Genomic DNA, 21488 nt, shown 5'->3' on the forward strand with positions numbered 1-21488 from the left:
AAACAATAGAACATTTAACTAACGAACCGAAGTCTCTTTTTCACTACTTCTTTGTTAGCACTGTTTAGCTATTTTATTGCACGACAAATAATAGTCGGTTTTGCAAAATTGCAAAACGGAAAAGAGAGTAATTACTAGAGCACTTTTAAATAACACATATAGTAAGCAGTTGTCACTGAAAAGTGTGTTATCGAGTAAATTCACGTTAGGAATTTTGAACAAAACAAATTTTTAACTCCATATTTGTAAGTACTTATTAAAGTAGTTATTAGTAAGCAATCCTGGTAAGTACTTACTTCCTTAACGGTATTATAATAAGGAGATAAAATGCTAATGAAGAAGTAGTGAAAACGGCATTTCTTTAGCTTTTAAACTCATTACCACTGAACAATTACAATACAATGCAAAAAAATCTAATTTAAAAATATTGAAAAAATTTATAACATTTAATTTTATATTAGTTGTGTTTTTTAAGATTATATAAATTTGCAGTAGTAGCAAAAAAAAGTAGCGATAGATATGCTCCCTGTTTTGTGAATTTGACAAGAAAAACTAAATTTCGAGATGCAAAATTTTAAAGCAAATTGGAATTTTTTGTTCAAATTTGTTCGAATTTTTTTGGTGTGGAAACATTTTTTAATTATATTTTTGTCCAAACTAAGTAAAAATTAAAATTCTGTCAAATAATTCATGTTAAGCAGTCATACTGTTTTATTGGAACTGGTTATAGTTATATATATATAAATTTCGAAAAAAACACAGCTATTTTAAAAGATTTTTTTAAATATTTTGCAACATAATTTATCTATAAACATTTTAGAAGAATGTGTTTTTGCTTTTAAATCTGAAATTTTGAAAAATATTTACTTTATTTGAAATATTTTTTTCTTGTACCATACGAAAATTTACAACATTGTTTTTTTGAATGCTTTCCTATAAACATAAGTTTGACGTTATTTCAGAAACTTACTTCTAGCAAATTTACATATTTTTTCTCAACCTCGCTCTATGACCCATAGTGCAATGTCTGTCTAACCGTAATTTCAGACCTGTGAATATTTATGATCAGAATGAGAAAAAAATGTTGGTATTAGAAAGAACAAAATGCATCTTTATCTGTATTCGAGTTAAAATATTAAGATTTGAAAATGTTATTGCATGAAAAAATATTGCATTATATCCTGAAAACAACGAATGTTATTAGAAAATATTCCTCAACTATGATAACATTAAAACGCTATGTGCCAACTTTCACTTAGCTATCTAAAATTCCGCAGCAAAAGCTATATTTACCTGGGATATATTATTGCTGTATAAAACGTGGTTAATTATTTTAATTTATTTACATACAGTACATTTAAATAATTTTACTCACGTTGACACATTTTGCATTACAACAGATATCTAAATCAGAGACCACCCAGTTTTTGCAAGAGCAAAAAAAAGAGAACATTTTGTACTCTCATATTCACACACATACATTGAAATGGTGATATTTTAAATAAATATAATACTTATAATTTGTAAATTTATTTTATATATTTTAGATTTAAATTTGTTTTTTAATATACCTATTTAAAAAAACTTTCTGAGATATTTGGATGTTATTATGGAGAATGCAAGTTAATACAGATTTCTCAATTCCGTCATATTTGCCAAAAATAAGTATTAAAAATAGCTAAAGAGAATTAAAAAAGTTTATTAGAAAAAAATTATATTATGAAAACGTAGATAAAGTGAAAAACAAAAAGATGTCCATCCCTGCTTCAGCAGACATGCGACAACATGTCAATTATGGGTCGATTCTCATAAAATTTGGTAGACAGAATTTGGTTCGTATTAAATTTATTTGTGTCGAATTTCATAGCAACACTCGTATTTTTAAGCCATTAATGAGCGTTGCAGTCATTTTCTGAAGGGGACCTTATATGGGGGGTAGGATCAATCATGGACCGATAGATTTTGACTCGCATAGAATTTACGTATGTCGAATTTTATCTATATACTAGTATTTTTAGCCAGTAATGAGTGTTAAAGACATTTTCTGAAGGGGACCTAATATGGGGGGTAGGGACAATTATGGACCGATCCTCATAAAATTTTGCTTAGTGATTTTGGATCATAAGAAACTTATTTATGTCGAATTTCATCGCTATATTTGTATTTTTAAACAAGTTATGGCTGTTAAAGCTGCTTTTCGAGGGGTCACTTGTATGGGGGCTATCCGAAAACGTAAACTGATATTGCCTATTTTAAATACCAAAACAAACATGACAAAATCAATATACCCTCCATATTTTTTGATGATGGGTATAAAAATAGCAAAGTGCTTTTTTTTGCTGTAAAAATGCCGACTTTTTTCGTTAATTCTAAAAACATTGTTACTTTACTTGGGAATTTTATATTCCCCGTGGACCAAAAAACTGGTGCAGGGCCTAAATAACCTAGTACCGGCAGCAAGTGTTGATCCAAGTCGCGTGTCGTCGTCATCCTGCAATCATGTGCAAAATACTACTACGGAGGTGGGTACGTTGGCCTCCATGGCGGACAATGCGTCAAGTGTACAGCATGTCATTGCCAAAAACATAGAGGTGAAAGAGAATGATGTTCTCGGAGAAAGCTCTAAGCTACCTCAGCCTTCAAATATATGTAAGGGTTCCGACTCTGAATCCTCAAATGATCCCAAAAAGGATGAAGCAGAGCAAATGGTGAAACAGGTGAGTGATAGCATAGCTAAACTACAATACTAAGAAAAGACTGACTGGAGTACAGAGGATATCCCAACTTAATTGCCAAAGCGTTAGAAATAAATTTTCACAATTGACACAGTTTCTTTTAAATGGGATGATTGAATTAGTCTTTCTGGGACACACATATTTAAGGAAATCAGACTCTTTTAGGGTTAGAGGTTATTCTGTCGTTCGCTCTGACAGGGGGAAGATTTGCTATAGTAATGGTATAGGAATTTAGGTATAGAAATCTTAACCTGATTTCACCGAATAGGACGATTGAGGTCTTTGGGTGAGTGATACTAGTATACTAAGAAAAGACTCTCTGGAGCACAGAGGAGGAAGTTGAAAAAGATGCTTCAGGAAATCATAGTTAGTCAATCTAACGACACTACAAAGAAAAAAAAATTGACTTTATCACAGGATCTGAGGCAGTTGAGTTGAAGAGTTGACAACTGAAAATAAACCTAAGAAGAAAAGCTCTCCGTCTTCCATGTCGGAAAAATCAACCTCGAGGGTACGGGCACCTCAAAAGAACCCCCGAAAATCGAGGAAAGAGAGGCTAGACAGTGCAAACGCGATCTTTGCTATGCAGTTTACAATGCCGGTAATCCAATAGACCAACAGAATAAGGTTGAAGATTTGATGAACAATAAGATAGTGGACCATGCAATCGCTTCAAAGGGCAAACAACAAATAGAGAGCGTGAGTGAGTTCAGCATGAGTTCAGCATGTTCGTGATGCTGATGAGGTTGACATCTCACAAACATGTTAGCACCTTAAAGAACTTTGTCTAAAGTATACCTCCTCCCTGGGACGATGCTATGCTGGGACTGGCAAAGAAGAGCGAACTTCCGTGCTTTTAAACTCCACTGTTTACCGGAAATTCTTGGTGGTCAAAATGGTGAGCTGGCCGTGGAAAGAAGAACCTGAGGGAACTTTATTTCAAATAGGTATCGACCAGAAATCTATGGCTAGTCTTGCCAGAAATAAAGTACGGCTTACTTCGCCTCTAAAGCTGTCATATTCAAAATTGGGAAGGTGCCGATTGGAAGGTCTGTTACAACAAGCCTCGAAAAGGACACTAAAATACCTAAGACCAAACCATCAGTAGCTAGTACTAATAACGTAAAGGAGTTAAATTCTAACAGCGAGAAAGGTACCAAATTCTATATGCACCTATTAAAATGGTTGTTAAAACCGGCCCCGATAAGGATACTAAAACATCTGAGTATATAGGCGAAGCTGATTGTCAAGGACCTAAATCCCCTGTCAAAGACCTAACTGGTGAGAATGTATTAGTAAAAGCACAAAAATAAACACAGTTGTTCAAAACGTACTGAATAAAAAATGTATTTTTTGGACGTTATTTTTTGTGTGTTATTAATGGAATTTTATATGTTAGTGAATGAAAATATTAGTTATAAACACGTCTTTTTGTTATTTTCTTTTGCACTAATGCAAAATGAAAAAAGGAAGTAAAATACTTTTTTTAATTTTCAATACGAAAATGTACAACTTTTCTTTTTTCAGTTTTAATTAAATTTCATTTTATTCAAAGAATTGAAAATATATTTATTTTTTTTTTTGTTTGTAAAATATAAATTATAAATATAAATTTTAAATTGTTTAAAAGTGTCGCAAAAAATAATAAACATTAAGTTTAAGTGATAAGAAAAACAAATAAGTGCTAATATCCTCGCAATGTTGCGAAAAAAATTTGAAGTTTTGTGAGTGCGTTTAGATCTCAGAAGTTTGTTTTATTCTGTCAGAGCTCGACTGTGTAAAGAGAATAAAAATTTTTGTTTGAAAACCGCTTAAGATTTGCCTATATGTCTAAGACCATACCCAAAGCATCAGTTGAAAGTACTTGTAATTTTGAGTAGTCAAATCCTAAAACTGAGGAGGAAATCACTCACTCGCCAGAAGACAGAAATTAGGAAAGTGTCGATTAAAATGACTGCTCTTCCTATGCCTGACCGCACCTCAGGTTACCCGGAGGAGTCAAATCCAACGAACGGGGAGGTGATCACCACAAATTTAAATGGATGACAATGACTGGATTTTGCCAAATAAACCTCTATCGGAGTGAGACGGTTACTAACGCTCTGATGGCTACAATTAACACAGGCAAGATACATATGGCTTTAATCCAGGAACCTTGGAAGAATTCGCAACAAGGTTTTTGGAGTAAATCACGTAAATTTCCAACTTTTCTGCGCTGATACAGGGTCTCGACCGAGAAGATGTTTCTTATGGTACAAGAACTTAAGTTTTCTCCTCTCAACAGGATTATCCACATGGGATGCAACGGTGCTAAAGCAAGGTCGTGGCAACATATACCTTGCATCTGAGGACAAGCCCTCATGGATTTCCTTAATACTAAAGACTTGATTAAACTTAGGTAATAAAGCTACCTTCGTCAATAGAATCAGAAAAGAAGTATTAGATATAACTATATGTTAGAAAAGCTTATAAACGAAATTGAGGATTGGAGAGTTTCGGACGAGCACTCCTTTTCGGAATAAGTCTAAAACTAATTGAACAATGTTCGGTTCTTTACGAAGGAACCGTTTATGTCAGGACACTTTTCAATGTCGAAATAAAAGGATATAAACGCCAAAGTACAGAGTAACGGAATGCGACTAGAACAAATATGGCACCCCCACAGGGCTTACTATATTTATTGACAGCTAGAAGGCAATAAGGGCGAAATCAGGAAATAGAACTAAATCAAAGACCTTATTGGATTGTAAGAAATCTTTAACTGAATACTCTTCCAGAGGTAAGGTTCACATGATATGGGTACCAACCCACTCGGAAGTAGTCGGTAACGAAAGAACTATGTAATAGCTTTAAAGGGAAGGGAGCTCGAGGCAGTTAATCTGATAAACGCAAAACCCAAAAAGCTGAACTAAAAATATGGATGAGAGAATTCCATAAGACCTCTTGGAATAATGAAACTGTGGAAAGAACCACGACAATCCTATGAGGTGACCCTGATGCAAGTGAGAAGAAAAATTTCCTCAAAATGGCAAGTCTAAAGTTAGTATGATAGTACGAATTCTGATGGGAAATGTGACAATTTTATTGCTTTATTTACCTCCGAGCCTGGATTTCTCAGTCTCCGATCTCAGTTCATTCTTATGTATGGATGAAACAACGAGACTTGTTATCTGTGGCGACTTTAACGCCCATCATTCATAATGGGGATACTCTACAGATAGTCCTCGTGGACGGAAAGTGCTTGAATTTTTGGACCGTTTCGGATTAGTATTATTGAATTATGGATCTCTTACGTATTTTGACAGGAGCATCTCGGCCATTGATCTGAAGATTGTCTCACCTAGTTTGAGCCTTTCTGACTCTTTTTGAAATGGAACCCTTACCACTTGCGAATACGAGTGTTTATGTCCGAAGTTTATATCCAAATCTCTTCTCAATAGGAAAGTTTCGGAAAGTTTTGAACTCTAATGTTTTTCTGATCCCTGAATGCAAGGATTTCCAAGTTTTCTGAATTATTTTACGAAAATTTCAAGCGTATGTCAAAACGACATCATAAGGCTCCTTTCTTGTAATAAGGCATCTGCTGAACAGAAACTGTCCTTACTCAGATATTACAGAGTGCCATCCAGAAATTATAAATCTTAAGACATGCCAAGCGCTCTGGATGGAGAAAATTTTGTGAGAATATAGATTCTGTATGACAGTTTCTGAGATTTGGAAGACTACTAGTTGTTTCAAGGGCTCTTTCTTAGAAACAAAATCTGGATTTAGAGAATCTGTCTCAGAATTTTGTGATAGCCTTGCTAGCTCTATTGGACCCTATATGTCTTGTATGCCCGGTACCGCCCAGGATAACCACCCAATCATGTCGAAGATTCGACGGTCTAGACATTTAAAGCTTTTTTGCTTGAGCAACAGATTCAGTATTCTTGAGTTGTTTAACAATATAGTACTAAATGGTATTGTACCACTTTCTTGGTTTAAGTACTCGGTTATTCCACTCGGTAAGAAAACTTTTTGGGAGAATTCCTAATTTCCATCGTGAATGGTTCATAGAATCCTAGTGTCTACTTTGGAACTCGCAATCAGGTCTTCTCAGAGGTAAGTCGACAATGGATTATGTCGAAACTCTTTGGTCATTTGTTTCATTGGAAATTACAAAATGGTCTTATGTAATAGCTGCTTTTGTTGATATTAATGACAACGTCGAGTTGTTGTATCAACGATTATGTTCACTTAATGCTCTCACGTATTGTCTTTTCCAGTTTAAGAACCTTTTCATTCGTTTTGATGGGGACACTGATAATTGTCCCTCATATACAGGTGTTCCGCAAGGTTGCGTACTCAGTCCCTTCTGTTTCAATTTATATATTGATGGGGCCCTGGAGACATTAACGTATTGGCTTATGCTAATGATATTGTTATATATTGTGCAGATTATGAAATATTCACTGTCAGGTCCAAAATTCAAATTGCATTGAATATTATAGCCGCTATAAAATTTAAATAAATTGTCCAGTCCAGAACCATATTTTATAAAATTGCAAAGAATTCAATGAATGACACTACGCATATCTTTGGGGTCGTCATATCACACAGTCTGGTCACCTTACCGTGTTTTGACGTATTTTTTCGTGTGTTTCGCAAAATTTCCGGAAAAATATTAAAATTTAATTGTTTAATCTTGTGTATTATTTATATACGTGTCTCAATTGTTATATTTATTCATTCGTCTTTTATGTAAAGTTCGAGTTTTTCTCCGAGTTATTGTTCATTTGTTTATTTTAAATAATTAATTTATATTGATATCTGATGTTTACATCGTCTACATTCATACATACATACATATTGTGCTTTTCTATTCATATGTTTTTGTATTGATCATATGTTTTTGATATATTGTTTATCCTGGCAATTCTGGAACTGCATTATCGACTAATTTGGTTTGTGTATTTGATAAGCTGTAAGAGAGCATTACCATTTTCATCTATAATTTACTGTGTTGTCCAACCTTTAACAATTATGGAATGTTCTAACGAAAATTGTCAAATTTCTAGCAATGACCGTATGGTATCCTGTTGGCTATGTGATGGGTGCTACCACTTAAAGTGTAGTGGCCTAAAAGCTCGAGATGCCGATGCTCTTGCAGATCCCCAAAAATCCCTGCACTGGACTTGTCCAAACTGCAAAAACGTAAATGTTGAATTTTATAACCTTTTTAAAAATTCTAAAGATGAATTTGACAAGATTTATAAGGAATTTATTTCATTGCAGAATTTATTTTATCGCAGTCTGTCTTGTTTTCACATCAGAAAATCAGAAGTTATGTCATAGTAAGAAACCCTCGTATCCTCAATTTTACGTCCCTTTGAAGGCGACTTTGTTTTGACCAATCCACAGTAAGACATTTGGCACTTTTAGAACGACAAAAATAAAAAACAAGTAAGAAGTAAAAGTCGGGCGAGGCCGACCATATAATACCATATATATATATATATATATATATATAAAGCATTTAGGTTGAATTGCACCTTGCCTCAGATATACATAAGCCATTTATTGTTTAATAAATCTGTGGATATTTATGTATAATGAGGCCTTAGTAATAAAGTAATAAAGTTCATAATTATGAACTTAAAAGCCCCATTTGGCGGGTTCATTTGTATGGGGCCTAGGTAAAATAATGGACGATGTCAACTATTTTCAATAAGCTTCGTCTACAGTACCATAATAGATCATGTGCCAAATTTCATTGACTTATGTACAAAATTGCGACCTGCAGTTTGATTACAAGGTATGCATTGACGGACGGACGGACATAGCAAAATCGACTCAGAGGTGGGTCTAGGACCAATATTATTGTGCGTTACAAACATCAGCACATACACAATAATAAAAATATATTAAAAAATTATATTTTTAATGGAATAGATCTAATGACTGCAGCCAATTGCAGTTATCTAATTATAACCCTTGAATAGGAAATTTTCTATAAAAACATATATATGAAAATTGGCTGCAACCTTTTGCGATCTTCAGAGATATTCAAAAAAATGAGAGTGTGCTATAGAGTTTAATATGTTTTTTTAAATTAAGTGTAAACTCACGTTAGGGGTATACATAAATTTTGACCTTGGCACCATGTATTAGGCAACAATTACTGCTTTTAAAAAACAATTACTTAAGCCAATCAGGTGTCATAGCTTTACTTAAAAGTAAAATATTCTGTTTATTTCCAGATTTAAATTCATTTATTATAAATTTATTCTTTTCTTTGTAAAAACCGCGGAAATTATATTTTATTTTAAATTTTAATTATATTATATATTGTTTGTTAATGTTGTATTCAATTATTTGCAAATATTTGTACAATTTGATAAAAATTTCTAAGAGTGACTACCCTAATATTCATTAGGTTGGATATATAAAGCATGTTTTAAATGTTTTCACATTGGATAATACTAACGCGTTTCAGTATCTAATAGGGTATTCAAACGATTAATCGTCGATCGGTTAATCGATCAATTTTTGACGATTAATCGCTCGGATAAATGAAAATTGGTGAATATCAAATAACAAATCGTCGATCGGTTAATCGATCAATTTTTGACGATTAATCGCTGGGATAAATGAAAATTGGTAAATTTCAAATAACAAATAAACCAAATAATTTATATCAATTAATCGATTAACAAAAACTTATTAAACAATAAAATTATTGTATATTTTATACAAATTTCAATATTTTTATAATAAATTTACTTTCTGTATTATTTTTATAATTACATTTTTATAATAAGCAATATTTATTGGATGATTTTTATAACAATACTTCAGACACACTGTAATAAGTTGTTCTGATTTATCTACTTCTTAGAATGGGTTCATGCAGAATCATTTCAGATTTCTGAAAAGAAATCTTGAAAATAATGATACTTCTACATCCAGTTTTGAGGAACATCCAGTTTTGAGAATTTCTAATAAGATCTTTAGCAATACATAGTTATACACTGGTTCATTGGAACGTATGAATTCTGGAACTCGTTGATAAATCTCAAAAACATAAATTTAATAAACTTAATTTCTTTATATAGAAGAGGATTTCACATTAAAATAAATAATATGTAATATTTGAGAAAAAAATTAACAGAATTGAATTTAAATTAGTGGAAAATTATAATTTTGTTTGTTATTGGAAGAAAAATATTGTAGAAAAGAAATAACTATTAAAACAACATACACTTGCCTCTTATTCGATTAACCGAATAATTTTGAATTATCCGATTATTAACCGGCCAACTTAAAACCCCAAATAATTATTTGTTGAATAAATTGAATAAGGCAAACACCCGAATAATTAAATACTCTAATATCTAATCGTTCAAAATGTGTTTAAATAGGAAAATTGGTTTTATTAACTTTTTGCAGAGACTGTGCAACAAATAATTATATTTATAAATAAATAGCAATCTGTATAAAATCTTTCAAAAAATATATATGTTTACTCCAAAACGATACCTAATTTTTTTTCCTACACTGTTGTCTAACTACATATGAGAGAGTTTAAGCTACATTACAACTGAGAAGCTTACAAGACCTCTCAGCTGTAGCAAAGGGATAAGGGTTATGATCGTTTGTAGTAATGGATCATTATCTCATTGTTTTTTCCCTAGTGAAGTAAGTAAATAAAATAATCTCCCCCCGTTTTTATATACTAATTGAATTCTTTGTGTTTCTTTTCTTAACCCCCGAATGGAAAATTCTGCAACCATTCCGAGAGAAACATTTTTATGATCCATCGAGCCGTATTGCAAGGATTTTTCACTGAGGAATCTCTTTAATTACAGAGGATTCCGTCAACCCCCGGATAAAGAAATACGGAGATTACTTCCCCAAAAATTGCCTAAAAAAATAATTTTCTGTGGAAAAAATCAAAAGGAAAAAGCAAGTACTAAGTTTTTTAGAAAAAGAAAATAAGGTATGTTTTTTGCTTAATATTTAAAATTAAAAAGTGAGTTTATACGTATTTAATAAAATTATTATATCGGTGAGAAAGTGCGAGTAAAAAAAATATAAGAATAACACAAACAACAAACTTTATTTTTTTTATTATATTTTGCAATACCGTTAATATTGGTTAATATTGATGATAGAAATAAAATTTCGAATCGATTATTGAAACGATATCCACAACTGATTCTCAATGTTAAAATATTATTAATTACATTTGCAAAATTATTTTTTATTGCTGATTATAAGTTTATGAATTTGTATCTCTTTATTTGGGAAATAAGAGTGAATACTATAAAATCTACATATGTTTTATTTTATAGTTTGCAAAAGGATTTTAAATGAAATAGTAGTATAATTTGGTATAGGACTTTTATTCGTATTTCTTCCCAAAGTTTTTAGTAGCTTTTGATATATTTTCCGTATATATTAGTATTTTTCCGTCTATTAATTTAATTGGAAAATCTTGATCACCAACAATATGTCCGAATTAGACCGTTTCATCCGCGCATCAGACCGCGTTGTGGAATTTTGTGCGTACTTTGTTTCCTTACCCCAAGATGATCACACAATTCACTCATTAGAAGTGCAAAAAGATGAAATTGTTCATCTTTGGAACACTTTACGATCTGCTTATGATATACTTCTTGAGAAAATGGGTTCCTTAGAGGAGGAGGTTAATCTGAAGACAGTTAAGAACAAATTTTGCACTGCATATAATGCGCACCTTAAGTGTTTGTCTAGGGCTAAAGAAATGTTAGATTCTCTGAGAAAACCAAGGACAACATGTGATAATCTTATTCCAATGGCATCCTCAACACAAGTCCATTTGCCACCCTGTGATATAGATAACTTTTACGGTGACTACAGCTCTTGGCCCTCTTTTCGGGATCAATTTTTGGGTCTTTTTATGCATCAGACACATATATCCCCTTTTGAGTAACTCTGCCACTTACTAAAAAAGACCCAGGGTGAAGCACGGGAGATAGTGAAGTCTTGCCCCTTTACTAATGATGGATTCGAAATGGCGTGGCGAAATTTGATGGACAGAGTTCTCATTAATGCCCAACTGAAGACTCTTTTTAATTTGACCCTTATCTCAAACGAACAACAAAAGAAAAACATCTTCATCGTACAATTCATAATTGTGTTGCCAACTTATCACGTTTAGACATTGATACAAGAAATTGGGATGTAATTTTCGTTTAAATCTGTTCAACATGTCTCCCAGATATCACTCTAAACTTATGGGAACAGTCTCTCAAAGATAACGTTGAACTTCCGACGTGGAAATAGATGGACTCTTTTCTTACGTCCCGATTTCACACCTTGGAATCTATCACCGATATTAGGGTTCCATCGACTAATACTTTCTCTAATAAAAAAGGCTTCCATAAAAGAGTTGACAAACCAGAAGGTGCTAAAGTGAACACCTATCACTCGAACGTTAACTCATCCAAATCAGTGAGCTGTACACTTTGTCCTGACGTACATCCTCTCAGATTGTGTCCTGTTTTTCTGCGTATGTCCATAGAAGAACGATTATTCACGGTTAGGAGTCAAAAATGTTGCACCAATTGTTTCGCAACCTCCCACGAATACAAGAAGTGCAAAAGTCCATTTGTTTGTGCCTTATGTAAGCGAAAACATCACTCTCTTCTCCACAGAAGCCCAGATAATACACATAAAACTTCGGTAGCCCCCTCTAACACAAATGTTCACATAGAAAACGACAACTCATGTTCAACACCGTCTAACTCTGTATTTTCAACATCGAATTTAGCACCCGCTTCAACATCCTCAGAAATTCCTACGCATATAAGCCAGGCGTATACGACACACCTACAGTCCACTCCATACTCTTCTATAATACTTGGAACAGCATTAGTTGACATATACATAGGCGAAATTATGTCCACAGTTAGGGCCTTAATAGATCCTGCCTCAGAGGCATCGTTTATTTCTAAACATTTGCAAAACAAACTCTGTTTGACTTTTGTACCAACTAAAATGGATATCGTAGGTCTTAATGGATCGCTAAGAGCTACATCTAGTCAAGTATGTTCGATATCGATCGGGTCTCCTCTGGACAACAATTTTAAGATTATGATTAGTGCTCACGTCGTACGAAAGATTACTCGTCAGTTACCATACTTTCCTCTTGTTTCTTTTGTTAAGTCCGGGTTTTCCGACTTACAAATGGCTGATATAAACTTGCACCAAGAATCACATGTTGACCTTTTACTCGGAGGCAATATATATTCACAAATATTACTTGAAGGTGTAAAATGGAATCATGATCGCTCACTTGTGGCCCAGCGTACCGTGTTTGGTTGGATCATTACCGGCAAATCATCAACTCCGAATAAATCACCTGTCGCTTCTTCGTTCTACAACGAACTTAACCTTAGTCACCAGTTATCAAAATTCTGGGAACTGGAGGAAATACCTGAAGCTTCTCGGATGTCGAAAGATGATGAATATTGCGAGGAATATTATCTGGCTACCACCTATCGTGAACCATCTGGCCGTTTTGTGGTTTCTCTTCCTTTTCGTAGAAATTTCCGGATTGAAACATCTTTAGGAACTTCTCGCAATATTGCTTTACGGCAATATCTTCGTAACGAAGCCATATTAAGTAGATCTCCCAACGATAAAGCCGAATACGATAACGTAGTGAAAGAATATGAGACTTTAGGCCATATGACACGTATTACGGATGAACTTTCGGTTCTTGACAATTCATCTTACTACTTACCACATCATGCTGCTGAAACCAGACAGCACCACAACTAAACTTCGCGTAGTATTTAATGCGTCTAACCCCACATCAAACGGTGTCAGCCTTAATGATGTGCTCTACCCAGGAACGGTATTACAATCCGATTTAACTATCCTAATAACTAGGTGGCGTTTTTTAGAAATGTATTTAGTGCTGACATCGAAAAGATGTATCGACAAATCTTGGTCAATACCCCTTTCCAAAGGATACTTTTTCGATAATCTCCTAATGATAGCATAGATGACTATGAATTAAAAACCGTTACGTTTGGAGTTAACTGTGCCCCTTATTTGGCAATACGAACATTGCTAGAACTTGCTAAAGTGTGTGAAAGACAGACCCCCGTTGTTTCTGATATTCTCAGGAATTTTATGTATATCGATGATGTACTCTATGGCTCACATGATTTGTCAGACGCCATTAAATCCCGAAACCACCTTATTCAGGTTCTTCACTCAGCTGGTTTCTCACTTCGGAAATGGACAGCCAATCACCGAGAATTGCTGTCAGCGTTACCCCCCGAGCATCTATTGGATGCAAACTTTCTCAAACTTTCCGAAGCGAGTAGTACCAAAACACTCGGTTTAAGATGGAACGCTGAAACCGACTGTTTTTATTTTAACCCCCAGAATTACCCCGATAGAAATAGCATTACCAAAGAGCAGCTTATTTGGACAGACCAAACTGATTGGGATGATAAAATAAACCCCCAAATTTTGACTCAATGGCAGACTTTTCTGGATGATTATTCCAATATTCAAGCCATAAGAATTCCCCGATTTGTTAATTATGACTCTAATTATTCGATAGAAATTCACGCGTTCTGTGACGCATCGGAAAAGGCCAACGCTGCAAGCTTATACCTCAGAGCGCAGAGTCCAAATGGAGTAGTATATACCCACCTTCTAATAGCGAAAACTAAAGTAGCACCCATTAAATATATAACACTTCTCCGGAAAGAATTGTGCAGTGCCGAATAACTAGCAATAACTAATAACTCAATTAGAATGCAATTAAAAATGAACGAACAACCCTGTTTTTTATGGTCGAACTCTACAATAGTACTGGCATGGCTACAAAAGCCGGCATACTCATGGATAACTTTTGTAGCGAATTGTGTGGCTTTAATAAAAGAGAAGGTTGGCAATTGCATTTGGAATCACGTCAACTCCAAGGAAAACCCTGCCGATCTAGCGTCCCGTGGTATCACTGCTATGGAATTGGCAGAAAGCTCTTTGTGGTGGCAAGGTCCAACATGGCTAAGACTCATCCCTTTCCCAAGGCCATCATGCTCTGTTAATTTTGAGACTAGTGAGGAAATTCGTCCAGTGAAATCACATGTTACTCAAGTATCACCAACAGATTTTTTACTTCGCTTTTCGGATCTACCACGAGCCATGCGTGTAATTTGTTATATTTTCGGTTTTTTCATTTGTCCCACCCTACACAACGTCAAGGTCGACAATACCCTAGTCATGACCTTCGTCAATCAGAAATTTTGTTCGTTAGGACGAGACTCGTAAAATTATGTCAATCTCATAATCTCATTTTACAGCCCCCAAAAAGCAATCTTCTTACACTCAATCCATTTCTAGATGCCCAGAGTATCCTGAGAGTAAATGGTAGATTAGTAAATTCTTCAAATCTTACATATGACGAACGTTATCCCAAACTTCTCCCTTACAATGGCCATTTTACGCGACTGTATATGCAATTTCTTCACAAATGTTCGATCCATGGCTCAAATGCTTTACTCATACGTTTAATGCGATTAGAATTCTGGGTTCCGAAATTGAAGAATCTTGCAAAATCAATAGTACATAGCTGTAAAAATTGTGCGTTGCAAAAACATGCTCAAAGTCAACAAATTATGACGGCACTGCCACGGGAAAGAGTCACACTTTCTAGACCATTTACTAACACAGGTGTGGATTTCGCAGGGCCCTTCGATATAAAGTCGTATGTAGGTCGTGGTTGTAAGAAAACTAAAGGTTATATTTTAGTATTTGTTTGTTTTGCTACCAAGGACATACATTTGGAGGTCACGTCAGATATTTCGACTAATGCGTTTATGACAGCCTTCGCAAGGTTTTTTCTCGTCGTGGAACTCCCAAAGATATTTATTCAGATAATGGGGCGTTTGTTGGTGCAGCTAAACAACTATCCATAGACCACATGTCTTTCATATCTGACGCACAGTGGGGCAGAATGGAAATTTTTTGGAAATAAATCTGGCATTTCTAAACGGCCGATCGGGATAAAATTTGGCGTGAGCGTAGCCAAGGAGTATTCGAGTTTAAGTTTTGAAGATGAACCCCGCAGATGCCCCAGGGACGGAGCTGTGGCGGCTCAAAGTAGGGTACCTACGACATGTAAAATTTTTAAACTCGTGCCATTTTTTTGTTTTTCACTACTACTTATCTCTTATAATATCCAAGTTATAGGCATTTAAAAATTTAGTGATACAAAATTTACCATACCTTGGTCCGCCTTTTTTTGAATACCGGGCGTAATTTTGGACTCAATTTCTTCTTGTTAGACAACAAAATTTCCAATAATATACAAAAAATTTCAGATCAATATCATTTACAGTTTTTTAATTTAAAAATTCGGAAAAATTTAGATTTTTGCCGTTTTTTTTTTGCCCAAAATGTGTCTTAACTCTTTTATTAATAAAATAAAATTTTCTTTAAGAAAATATAACAATTTTATAGTTTTCTAAAAGGTATCTTTACCCAAAACGCTTTGGCGTAAAAAACTTGTCCTATTTTTTGAAAATGTTGCCACTGCGTATTTCCGAATATGACCTATTTTTTATCAAAACTTCAACTTTGGGCGACATGTTCTAAAATCTCAAAGCTGGGATCAGAAAACTGAAAGCAGTTTTGGAAACCTCAATATGTTTTCTATGTTCATTTAAACCTGTGTCCTTTAATTTCATCTTTTTCATATTTTAGTATTAAGTATGACAGAACATACATTTGGTGTTGAATAAAATATTTGGACAATTTTTAAAAATTATTTAGTTAATTATTTTATTATAGACTATAACATTGTATATCAGAAGATAGAAGTAAACTATTAAAAATATCTTCATTCTGTGATTGCCTGGAGCATTTTCTTGAGCTGAAAAGTTGAACATGCTTAAAATCTCGATTCCTCGCTTCCTGGGCTTCTTCTGTTAACTCTCCAAGTGGAAGAATATTCGATTCAATTATTATTTGACCATGACACAATAATTTGTGTAATGTTGGTGTTAGTTCCCTCCATGGATAGTAGAGTATTCAAACGATTAATTGTCGTTCTGTTAATCGATTAATTTTTGACGATTATTCGTTCGAATAAATGAAAATTGTCAAATTTCAAATATCGAATAAACCGAATAATTTTTATCAATTAACCGATTAAGAAAAACTCACTATTTAGCAGTAAAATGTATTTTCTACAAAATTTAATATTTTTATAATAAATTTTCTTATTTTCTTAATTTTTTAATAAATTTTCTATAATAAAGAAAATTTATTTGATGATTTTTAAAAAGAGATCATGGAAATAATTATATCGCTAATAATTATAATAAGTTTTCAGCAACAGTTTTAGTTGAACTAGTGTTCAATGGAACGTATGAATTCTAGAACTCGTTGAAAATCTTAAAAACAGTAATGTCTTTATATAGAAAAGCATTTCACACAAACAGGAATAATTTATAGTATTTGATAAAAAAACTAAACAAAGAATTGAAGCGAAAGAAGTGCAAATAATATTTTTGTTTATAAACCGTGCAAAAGTTATTTTCAAACATGAATAAATCTATACGTACAGGAAACTGTGGACCATTAGTATTAACTCTGTGTACTTAGTTTTTCATTATCAGCTCTTATGCTTCTGTAAAAGGACTTTAAAGTTTAAAAGACATCCAATTTTAAAAGATGGAATTCCAAATTTATATTAAAAAGTTGGTGTTAATATTAATTTCAAATGAACCTGAGTTCCTCTGCTTTAAAATGACATAATTTATTTCAAATCATCAAAATCATCAAGAATGAATTGGAAATCTTAAAAAAAATGTGTCACAAAAAAGTAGTTAAATGTTTTTGAGTCGAAAATGAAACCTTATTATACCCTTCACCTTCGTGAGGAGGGTATATACATATAAGTTTGTCACTCCGTTTGTAATTTCTATAATATAATATAAATAGCTGAATCGATTAAGCCATGTCCGTCTGTCTGTCTGTATGTTTGTTGAAATCAGTTTTTAGAGGACCCCAGATATCGGCGAGATCCGAATCTTCAATAATTCTATTTAAAATCAGCAAAATCGGTCCATAAATAACTTAGATATGAGCAAAAATCCGAGACAACCTCTGAAAATTTCATCAAAAATTGAGTTTTTTTATTCATGCTCAAACAGAAATTGCAAAAAACAAAAAAAAAAAAAATACACAATCATATGGTAAATTTTGTTATTATACTCTTGTTTATCAAACCAAGCCAGAGCGTGAGCAGCAGAGCAAGACTAGCAGAGCGAGAGGAGCACTAGTGTGTTGTTATTGGCTAGAAACATTAAATTAAGTATGTGGAGCCTGGCTTAACTTGGAAACCATAAAAGGGAACTTTTTGGTACTTTTTTTGTTTTTAAAAGGTACTTTTGGAATTTTTTCTAATATTGAACCTAGAAATATGAAATTATGTATATAGAGTCCGGATTAAGCCAGAACACATAAAATGGGACCTTTTGGTACTTTTTCGTTCTACAAAAGGTACTTTTTGAATTTTCTATAATATTGAACCTAGAAACATGAAATTAAGTTTGTAGAGTCCGGATTAGGTGAGAACGCATAAAAGGGGACTTTTAAGTACTTCTTCGTTCAACAAAAGTTACTTATTGAAATTTCTATAATATTGAAACTAGAAACATGGATTAAGTGGGAACCCATAAAAGGGGGCTTTTTGGTACTTTTTCGTTCTTCATAAGGTACTTTTTGAAATTTTTATAATATTGAACCTAGAAACGTTAAATTTAGTATGTAGAGTCTGGATTACGTGAGAATCCATAAAAGGGTAGTTTTTGGTACCTAACCGTTTTGCAATTAGTATTTTTTGATTTTTTGTAATAAAATTCGTACTGACTGTTTTTTAACACATCATTGTATAAGATTCGGCACAGCCGAATATAAAACTCTTACTTGTTAAATGTAATTTCTTTTTCGTTTTTTTCTATAAGTAAGACAGGTCAATAATATAGATAGAATGTACAGATTCCCAGCTTTCATTTGATACCAATATAAGCATTAAAAAATACATATAAATATTTTAAATATTCGTTTGTAGTCCTTTAAACTTTGAAATGTGTGAATGCTTTTTTCAAAATTGTTACAGGGTGTATATGAAAAAAATTATTGTTAAAAGCAATAATAACATATAGTTTCCTTTTATTCGAATAACCGAATAATTTTTAATTATCCGATTATTAACCGGCTAACGTAAAACCCCAAATAATTATTTGTCGAATAAACCGAATAAGACAAAAACCCGAATAATTGAATACTCTAATGGATACAGAGATACAAGTAATTTAGAAATTTCAGATGTATATTCCCAAATGTTTACTATTTAGTGCCATTAAAATAGTGTTAACTCTTCGAAGCAACTCCTTGTCGATTCCAGTTATTTTTGAAGTAATTTCAAAATCACGAAAAAACCTTCTCGCCGTATTACCGTCATTTGTACTACCGCAACTTGGAAGTGGTTTGTCGATGTTTAATCCCATCTGAACTTTAAATTCTTCTTGGATTCTGCTTTTTTCCGCAGCTCTCAGTTCTTTCAATTCTTCATTATTTTTTGTTGATTTAGTAAGATTCTCTGGCACACTTCTATATTTGAGGTCGTATGCTATGTGTAAAAAGTAATCCAAAAATCGTATTCTGGCATGATTTGGTGAAATTCCGAAAGACAGGACTTCTTCATTAATACTTCTGCTTTTGTTTATATTTGAGAATTGCGACTTTTTCTCATTACATATTGAGCATCTCCAGAAGGAAGAAGTTTCTGTTATGGCATTGCTGACCCTTCCATCAATCATTGTTAAGCTTAGCTGATATGATACGTTAATAGAGAATTCCTTTATTTTTATGCAAATGGGCTCCAGTGCATTTATTTCATCTTTTAACTATTCCACTAAATCTTTTGTTGTTTTCTTTGACTCCTTTATATATTCAAATCCAATGGCTCTACAAAAATTTTTTGAACCCGGAGTTGTATGAACGAATTCGTAATGGCACTAATGATGACATAAAGACACTTTTGTAGTCTGCTAATGTCCGACTTCCACAAGCTTGTTTGTATTCTGGAAGTGCTGATAAACCGTCACATCCCCACTTACACATTAAGACAACATCACAGTTATGAATTTTCCTTAGTTGGTCTTCTGAAAAGTCTGACACAATTCTTGATGCTGTGTTTTAGAGCAAAGATAATATATATATATAAACGTCCACATCATTAACAGCAATAGGTGATGGTAGGATAGTTTGTTTTTTTCCTGGATCGCCTTGTATGATGGTAATATATTGTGTCCTTTTTCATGCAGAGCTTTCCTTAATATTTGGTACTTATTTCGACTGAGACCCAGTTCCAACATAAGCGCTATTGCTTCCTCTTCAGTAAAATTTGATTGTGATGTTGGAGTTGGTATACTTTCCACAATTCGCTTAAGTCGTTTTGGTGATGCATTAGGAAGAATAGTTGCAATATGTACGGCATCCATAGGTTGGTTTTCCTTTTTCAGCATTTCGTTAAATGTATCAGCAATTTCCTCATTTGAGATTGAAAAAAGTTTTTGTGTGACCCTCTTTTTTTTGACCTTGAACATAAGTCCTCGTATGACTTGCAAGGCGCTCCTGCTGATGTGTTGTAAGTTGAGATTTCCGAAGTAGTTTCCATCCAACTACAAAATTTTAATCGAAATTTCTTTTGATTTCTATCCACAGATTTACTTTTTACATCAAAAAGTTTTAAAAAGTTTTAAATTTTTGATATGCCTTTTTTGTCTACTTTTCTACTATATGTAATTTTTATATAATTTGAAATGTCTTCAATTCTTTCTGGCCCTTTTGAAGATACACTCCATAAAACGGAACACAACTCTACGTACTTTAATGTAATCTTCATTGTAGATTTATTAAATATGGTACTTAAAATCTGAGAAGTTTACTTATATACCAATTCTTGTCATTTCCGATACAGGTATTATAAAGTAAAAATTTACGAACTGTCTACCTATTAACATTTAGAACTATATTACTATAACCTGTAATTCAGTCATTGATATATCTTATTAGTGAATGAATCGAAATTATTATTACCTGTATATTATTACCTACATGATCATAAACGAAACAGAACGAAATGATCTGTCGAAAAAATTTAGGTAAAAAATAGTTATAAATTTCTGAAAATTTAAGCATAATAGGACCTTTCAATTATAAGGATAAGCAAACAAATAGAAAATAGGTAAATATAAGATTTAAACATGTTCTGTCATATTTAATACTAAAATATGAAATTAAAGGATACAGGTTTAAATGAACATATTTTTGAATGTAATTGAGATATTGGCTTGAAATTTTTTGTAAAGAATTTCCATATCTAACTAAAAAAAGATATTAAGGGATAAATATGGACTAAATTGTTGTAGCTATCTGCGACCCTATTAAAATTTTGATATAAATCATAGTTTTAGAAATTTAACAAATATGTAATATATGAAAAAATTTTAATTATTAACAAAACTCAATGAAATCTTCAACGCTTGTTAAATTTGTCATTTCAAATAAGAAAATGCAAAAAAAAATTGAAAAGGTCAAAGGGCATCCCGCAATTCCCAAAAATAGGAATGAAATCCCAAAAATGGGATTTTTTACATTTTTGCCCATAGGGTCCACATTTCTTTCAGGGCTGGG

At 33.0% G+C, this 21488-nt stretch overlaps 2 protein-coding genes across 2 annotated transcripts; both read left to right on the top strand.

Annotated features, from left to right (window-relative positions):
• The first annotated feature begins 12944 nt into the window (after positions 1 to 12944).
• LOC124420608 lies at positions 12945 to 13541 on the top strand. The gene has a single exon (XM_046954069.1). The coding sequence runs from the start codon at positions 12945 to 12947 to the stop codon at positions 13539 to 13541; it is 597 nt and encodes a 198-aa protein (XP_046810025.1).
• Positions 13542 to 14546: 1005 nt separating this feature from the next.
• Positions 14547 to 15050, top strand: LOC124420609. The gene has a single exon (XM_046954070.1). The coding sequence runs from the start codon at positions 14547 to 14549 to the stop codon at positions 15048 to 15050; it is 504 nt and encodes a 167-aa protein (XP_046810026.1).
• The last annotated feature ends 6438 nt before the right edge of the window (positions 15051 to 21488 follow it).

The sequence above is a fragment of the Lucilia cuprina genome, chromosome 6, assembly GCF_022045245.1.
Source record: "Lucilia cuprina isolate Lc7/37 chromosome 6, ASM2204524v1, whole genome shotgun sequence".
In the NCBI taxonomy this organism is placed as follows: domain Eukaryota; kingdom Metazoa; phylum Arthropoda; class Insecta; order Diptera; family Calliphoridae; genus Lucilia; species Lucilia cuprina.